The 8,350-nt window shown below is 41.1% G+C and overlaps 1 protein-coding gene across 1 annotated transcript; it reads left to right on the top strand.

Annotated features, from left to right (window-relative positions):
* Positions 1-489: 489 nt before the first annotated feature.
* On the top strand, positions 490-6,477 carry LOC308130745 (sodium- and chloride-dependent GABA transporter 1-like; the record flags this gene model as incomplete). Its single annotated transcript, XM_080497189.1, has 14 exons — positions 490-721; positions 968-1,099; positions 1,315-1,415; positions 1,577-1,686; positions 1,843-1,975; positions 2,664-2,798; positions 2,897-3,000; positions 3,682-3,806; positions 3,922-4,034; positions 4,697-4,828; positions 5,022-5,124; positions 5,442-5,542; positions 5,706-5,873; positions 6,028-6,477. 14 exons carry the CDS (start codon positions 490-492, stop codon positions 6,475-6,477), a joined length of 2,139 nt encoding a protein of 712 aa, XP_080353315.1.
* Positions 6,478-8,350: the final 1,873 nt, after the last annotated feature.

Genomic DNA, 8,350 nt, shown 5'->3' with positions numbered 1-8,350 from the left:
GTCGTCTGGTTTTTTTTTTTCTTTAATTGTGGAGGGAAGTCAGAATGACTTTGACGTCGACGTTGTGGGTTTTTTTTTTTTTGGTGTTTGTTGAATCTGATATATGAATGAAAATGTTGTCATGGCTTTGAAATATGTGAAGATGCGTTTTGAAATGCACATTTTGAAGTTAAATTGTGTATGTTTGATTTCAATGGGCATTGTGGTATCTGGAAAAATGAGTATAAGATCAATATTTTCGACCCATGTCTCCTATAAACAAGCACATTTTTTTTCCTGCGCCTCTTCAGATAAACATAAACAAAACAGCAACCAATTACTCTATTCACGATTCCAGGTTAACGGCGACTGACGAGCCGTGTGAGCACAGGCGTCATCCTCAGACATTCGGTCCAAAGGTTAGCTCTAAAAACCGCGAAGCTGCTGTCTACGTGGACTGGTGCTGAAGCCTCCCGTCCGACTGCCAGGACCTCTGCCAAATCCAGAGACATGGCGACGAACGGCACCAAAACGGATGGACAAGTCACAGAACTGAACGAGGTGGCTACGAATAATGACAAACCCAAGTCACTGGACGTGAAACCCGAAAAGAAGAAAAAGGAGATACCCGATAGAGAAACATGGGGAGGGAAATTTGATTTTCTCCTGTCGTGTGTGGGTTATGCAATTGGACTGGGAAACGTGTGGAGATTCCCCTATCTCTGTGGAAAAAACGGTGGAGGTAAACATCATTTTTCCACAACTAATTTACGCACACAACGCGGCCCTTAATGCTCCGCGCTGCACACATAGTCGATCTCACCTAACTGACCGTGTCGATGACATGAAAAGAATGAATACCACCTACATGTGCAAGACTAATTAATTGACGTGGTGTTGCAGTGTTTTAGGTATTGCGTCACGTTGCTTTTGCTCAGGATTGGCTGCCTTTGCGAATGCATAACTTGATATACTTCTGTCCACCCAGGTGCCTTCTTGATTCCCTATTTTTTGACCCTCATATTTGCTGGGGTACCCTTGTTCCTACTGGAATGCTCCCTTGGCCAATACACCTCAATTGGGGGGCTTGGAGTGTGGAAATTGGCTCCTATGTTTAAAGGTATATAAAACAATTCTATATAATGATGTTTTAATACCTGATATAGCTAAAGAATTTAATTATTTTATTTATTTATTTATTTATTTATTTTGGGGGGGGGGTGTCAATCCCAGAATAATATTTATGATATCTGTTGCTCTAACTGAGATCATTATGACCAGGATTTATAGAGGTCACATAACACACACACAACCTAATTCATTTCTTCATGATAGGTGTGGGCCTTGCAGCAGCTGTCCTGTCCTTCTGGCTCAACATTTACTACATTGTAATCATTTCTTGGGCCATTTACTACCTGTACAACTCCTTCACCGCTGTAAGTATTCAGTGTGCTCAGTTCATTCATTCAAACCTGAAACCACCATAAGGTCAAGGCTGTTCCCTGTATTGTGATGTTTGAAAGATACTGCAAATCCTCAGTGGTATCAAGAGAAAGAAAAAAAAAAAAAAACCAACAACATTTCATTTGTTTTTCAGGACCTTCCATGGAGCACATGTAACAATCCATGGAACACAGACAAATGCTATACAAATTACAGCATTGCAGACACCACCAATCTCACCAGTGCAGTGCTCGAGTTTTGGGAGTAAGATATTGACGACCTCCTTTTGCTTTTTCACATCAGCAATGCTTTAAAGTATCCTGCATGCTTCTCAGGGCTACATAAAAGACAGCCTCCCTTGCTGCATGGCTATTTCACTGTGTGCATAATAGTCTTATTGTTGCTTGCTCCGACTTATAGGCGCAACATGCATGAAATGACTGATGGCTTGGAAAAACCAGGCCAGCTTCGAGTGCCACTGGCAATAACACTGGCCATTGCCTGGGTCCTCGTATACTTCTGTATCTGGAAAGGGGTTAGCTGGACAGGGAAGGTAAGCCGTTTGCCAGATTTGGTTATCCAAGAGATCTTAGGCTGTATTGGTTCCTTCAATGGAGCAGTATGTGACAGCTATGCAATATTAATCAGTCTAATATCACATGATCAATCATTTAGCCTGCAGTCGGTATTGTCCAGATTGATTTTAAAATCAGAGAGAAGACACCAAAACCTCATGTTCACTAATCCCTCTCTGCCTCATGGTGGCTCCTCTAATTCCATTTCTCCTGACACATTGTCTGTAATGAGTGTGGATTCATGATAGGAGGAGCAACAAACAGCCATACGCTGCAATCTGGTTTTGTCCTCTCCCCTCACTTGGAGCAGCTTCTCTCCCTTGTGATGCCACATTTTGAAAGTCTAGTTCATCACATGACCATGGAAAATAAAATTTGTTTTGGTCACAAAATACCCCCCATCCCCCTTCACATTTTTGCTCACAAAATGCTTGCGCAGAGTCACAAATGCACAGAGACAGAGAGAGATGATTCAACGTGCAGCTGCAGAGATTTCTTTTGCAGAATATTCTGTCTTCCGTTCCTTTTATTTATTTATTTTTTTTTTTGGGGGGGGGGGGGGGTCTTAACAAACACCATGAAAATTGTTTTTGGAAACTGAATATTTCATGAACCACACATATCCTGAAGAAACAATGTCTGATACAATGATCTCGCTGTCTATAGGTTGTTTACTTCTCAGCTACGTATCCCTACTTCATGCTGTTTATTCTCTTCATCCGTGGTGTGACTCTACCTGGAGCTAAAGAGGGAATTTTGTTCTATATCACCCCAGACTTTGAAAAGCTCAAAGAATCTGAGGTAATGATACACTCTTATATGATTCATACCTTTGTACTGAACGGCTGAGTGAGCCGGACTCAGCCTCACACAGTTAAGTCTTTGTGCTCCTTTGTCAGGTATGGCTGGATGCAGCTACCCAGATCTTTTTCTCCTATGGATTGGGACTGGGGTCACTTATAGCTCTAGGCAGCTACAATCCGTTCAACAACAATGTTTACAGGTAAGACTGGTGATGAGCCACGAAAATAATGTTATGTATGAGCCGATAAGTGTGGAAGATGTGAAATTTATTATGTGAGAGTGAATCATCACAGCTGAGGATGGCAGTAATTAAATTGCTGCTATTTCACCATATTATACACCCTATGATTGTATTCAAGGATACTTGATAAGAGCCTTTAAAAGCCCTTATTAATTTGAGTTCCTGGCCTGACGATAATAACAATCTGAAATGAAGGCTGTTTCTTTCTGTTAGTGTGCAAGCTGGAGAAAAAGAAGGTATTGAAGCTTGAGTGTTTTCTGCAGCAGCCTCGTGGTTCTGGGTCACATAAACAATCAGTTACATAAATATAGTTGCAGTCATTTTATGCAGTTTGTGGCCTTGTTTGAATTGATTCAGTCTTTCTTTCATGTATATCACCGTTCCTATACGAGTTCCTAAACCCTAACCTGCAGCTGTCCAAGTTCACCAAGAAAACATTGTAGCTGAACATCTGCATTCAATCAAAAGGGCCACAGAGCAGTGATGCATTCTCACAGCTGCTCCGGCAAAATTCTTTTTTGGGGACACTTTTGAGGGAAGGTCATTGCAGATGATTTTGAACAATGTGAATTTGCATCTTTCACAGGAGATTTTGTTGTTGTTGTTTTTTTTGTTTTTTTTTACATTTTCTCTCCCCAGAGACTCTGTTATTGTGTGTTGCATCAACTCATGTACCAGCATGTTTGCTGGCTTTGTAATCTTCTCCATTGTTGGCTTCATGGCACATGTGACAAAGAAAGACATCGCAGATGTAGCAGCTTCAGGTAACTACACATCTCTGTCTTCTGTTCTGATTGTCACAGACACTGACTGCTAAATGCAGTGTGCATCTGCATACAATGAAAATAACCCAAATTAAATGTGATTTCTGCTGTCCAGGTCCTGGTTTGGCATTTCTGGCCTACCCAGAGGCTGTAACCCAGTTGCCTGTGTCTCCTCTCTGGGCCATTCTGTTCTTCTCCATGCTGCTCATGCTGGGAATTGACAGCCAGGTAAGGGGCTTGGAGATGATCTGCTAATGGGCTGACCTAAATATTTAAATTCAGGTACATATCATGCAGCTCACCCCTGCGCTCTGCATGATAAGCATGCAATTTGCTTCTTGTGGACAGATATAGCTGGGCTTTGACATTGGCTGTCAAGCATTTTTAATGCAACTATATCACCTCCATATGCCCGCAGGCCCCACTGTCTGTCTGTCTTTATTTTGCATATGATATCTGGGTTTGGACAAGACCACACAGGTTAGAAAAAGAACATAGATGCAGTGATACACTGGCTGTGACCAACAGTACCTCAGAGTGGAAGACATAAATTATAACTCCATTTTAAATGTCATAGCCGCATCGCTTTTTGCACATCAGGGCTATTACCAAAATGGCCTCCAAGAAGTGGATGCTTGCTCATTCAGAAGATTATGTTAGTGTTTTTGTCCCACGGTTTGTTGCACACTGCAATACTTTGTCATTTGTCATCATGAGTCAGTTCAACCAGCATAATAAAGTTTCTCTGGAAGAGCGTACATTCTTCTTAATGTTCTTAGACCTCTAAAAAAAAATGGACAAACACTCTGCATATTAAAAATAAGCAAGGTGTGAGTAGTGCATATATTCATTCCTATCCTTAATGCTGTTTTCATGGTTCTGTCCTTCAGTTCTGCACAGTTGAAGGCTTCATCACTGCTCTGGTGGATGAGTTTCCCAGAGCTCTTAGGGGTAGACGAGAGATCTTCATCGCTGCTGTCTGTCTGGTGTCCTATGTGATCGGACTATCAAACATCACGCAGGTACAGCAGGGCAGCTCTCTCACGTGACCACATTCATGATATCAGATAAAACATGTAATTAAGATATGCAAGTGAAAGATGTGCATTTATGTCGCGTGCAAGAGGAAATTTGTACACTTGATTTATCATAGTTGCAAAAAATGTTTGCACATAACATCTCTTAATAACATTTTATTCATTCTCTTGTGACCAGGGAGGAATCTATGTGTTCAAACTGTTTGACTACTACTCTGCCAGTGGAATGTGTCTCCTCTTCTTGGTCTTCTTTGAATGCATCTCCATATCCTGGTGCTATGGTGTGTATCATTAATATTTCATGCAATGTAGTAAAATAAAGGAACAAAACTGTAAACATGATTACAGAAAAAAAAAACAATTTGTACATTTTCACAAATCATGCTGATAAACATCATGTGTAAGAGGGAAAACAAATGTTAAGAAGCGTCACACCTATCCAGAGATATTTCCACTGCTTCAAGCGCAGTTCAGTCTCAAGGTCATGAGCACTCATGTGTTCCACCTCGCCATCCTCATCACCATGCATGGCAGACCAGCAGCAAATTGAAATAGATTGGATATGAATATTTCGATCATCGATTCATTTGTCTCGCAGGTGTGAACAAGTTCTACGACAACATCCAGGAGATGATTGGTTACAAGCCCTGTATATGGTGGAAGATGTGTTGGGTCGTGTTCACCCCTCTCATTGTCGCTGTGAGTACTCTGGACTAATAGAACAGTACATGTAAAGTCATGACATGAAAAACGAAATGATAAATAAAGTCAATATTACCTGCCTGCAGTCATGTCAGGCCGAGACAGCGCTGCCTGTAGCCAGTGGTGTCAGGATGCATAAAGCGTCTCGTGTCTCCCACAGGGGGTGTTCTTGTTCAGCGCCGTACAAATGGTTCCTCTCAAAATGGGAGACTATGTGTTCCCAGGCTGGGGTCAGGGAGTAGGCTGGCTCATGGCGATGTCCTCTATGATTCTCATACCAGGATACATGATATACATGTATCTCGGGCTCAAGGGTACTTACAAAGAGGTAAGAAGGAAATCATCTCTTATTAAATTGTTGGGTGAATGTGACATTTTTGCCAGCTTGCGTCACAGCGTTTTAGCTTATCTCACACTGTGGCTATGTCACCTAACATCCCCTCGCTCTCATCGAATTAATTTGTGTCGTGTTTCTCTCCCAGCGACTTCGGATAATGCTTCAGCCTCCCGCAGTCACCAGGCGATGTCTGGTGAACGGACCGGAGCAGCAAGTGGAGACCAACACCGCAAACTTGTCCAGCCCCGCCAATCCAACCAATCCCGCCAGCCCCGTGAACCCAGCTCCCGCCAACCCAGCCAGCCCGACCAGCCCGGCTCCCGTCAACTCGACCAGCCCGGTGACCCCCGCTAACCCCGCTCCACCAGCAGCCAGCCCGCCCACCGCAACCAGCCCGGTGAACCCGGCAACAAGTCCCACTGCCACTATAACCACCACCACCTCTACCACCGTAGCCAGTCCGGCTAATCCCGCCACCACAACTGTTAGCCCAACCAGCCCGCCACCGAATCCAACCAGCCCGACAGAGCCCGTCAGCCCACCAAACCCAACCAGCCCGACCTCCAACCTGACCAATGCCGAGGCCAACGTGTAGGCAACAACGAAACCCTCATGGAGCATGTAGACAAAAGAGAACATTACAAAGGACTTCCAAGATTATAATTGATTCACCTACCTCCAGGGGCAATATGTGATCTAAACAGATTTTCAAACCATGTTTAATTTTCTCTGCATTTGTCGATCCAGGCTGATGATGTGTTATTGTTGGTTTGGAAAAACAATTTCAAAGACTGTTAGTGTCCACAAATCCAACTATGATTCTGAGTGGGGAAAAAAAAAATAAAAAAAAGAAATGTAAACATACTGTGTAATACTGTGAGAAAAGAAAAAAAAATCCTAGAGATATAGATTAGAGATTTGTTGAATATCTTCATGAATCAAGTAAATACCGTGTGAATATAGTAGATGAAGTAGTGAACAAAATTGACATCATTGAAGAGTGCAAGGGATGGCGTCAATTTTTATTGTGGATGTTTACTAAACCTCACACAGTTGTCTCTTTTCCAAATGTTGCTCTCTGTGAGGTAAAATACAGGCCACAAGGCAACGGGGAGCTCTGAGTAAGCACAATGCCAATAAGATGTTCATGTTGAGGGGTTCTGGAGCAATCCAGTATTTGTTGCAAAAGATTATGTGTGTGAGAGAGACTGTTATTTTTCCTTCTGTTTATTTTTGTTTTTCAGTAAAAAAAAACAATGGAAAAAAAAGAGAGAAAACTTTTATGTGATCAAAAACATTTTTAGAATTATTTTTAGGATGTTTTATACTATATGTGTTGTGATGGAGGACCAAAATCAATAGGCAGACAAAAGCAAAAACTATGCCAGTTAGTATTTGGTTGGCAAAGCACAGGGTACAAAGAAGTACAAAAAAAGAAGGAACAAAAGAAAAGCACAGGGTTAGAAAAGTGATTTACAAACATTGACGATCCCGTAATGCTGACAGTCAATCCTGTTTACGTTTTGCATGCTTTCCTCAGGAACATCAGTAAAAAAAATTCTGAAATGTCTCCTGACAAACAAACAAACAAAAAAAAAGAAGGAAGGACAGAGAAGGCTTTAAGCCAGTGCACCAATTACAACTAAGCCATAGTCTGTTTACATGACTGGGCAGAACCACAAAATACAACTTTGTAACGCTAGCACAAAAAAAAAATGAAAGAAAACCTGGACCAACTCTGTGTTTAAGTACAGTCATTATTTTTTTTTCTTTATGTGTCATGATCAATCATAGTTTGATCAGTATGTATTCAGCAATACATATGTAGATGTATAAGTGCAGGCCAGTAAGCAAGTGGTCTGTTTCTCTTTTTGTTTATGTTGTCTTTGCTTTACTAGTGAAAAGCACAAAGCTTTAATTTCCCCAGACTTTTGCCATGGCGTGTTAGGACAATGTTAGTTTGCTTCTATGGCAGCTACTGTGAACGGCATCTGGTTGAACAGAACATGTTTACCTTGAAAAGCAAAACAACTGAGCGAAAATGTGAAATGGCTACAGTTCATGTCCTGTGAATTTTGTATAAAGTTACTCTACCACAGTTTTCTCTGGAACTTTGTTGTAAAACCGTACTGTGTAAAACATGTAACTGTGAATGTCTGTACTACATTGGAAGTATTTGTCTAAATGTTGAAAAAATGGAGTTGCTGTTTTCTGCAATAATATTTTGATCACAGAAGCTAAAGCACATATCTTACAGAAATATACGAAATGATGATGACAATGAAGATACTGATGATTATATTAAAAATAGAAACTATGTCTAGTAAAACAATATTGTTTTGTATATTTTTAACTGTCTCACTGCCTAATGTAAAACATAATATAAACATGATATGTATCTAAATGGTGTCACATGATAAAGCACGATTGTTATGTTATACAAACAGAAAAAGACTGAAAAAATAAAG

This window comes from Blennius ocellaris (assembly GCF_963422515.1).
Source record: "Blennius ocellaris genome assembly, chromosome: 5".
NCBI classification, from domain to species: Eukaryota; Metazoa; Chordata; class Actinopteri; order Blenniiformes; family Blenniidae; genus Blennius; species Blennius ocellaris.
The sequence above is the reverse complement of the archived record's forward strand: the minus strand, read 5'-3'. Positions and strand labels throughout refer to the sequence as shown.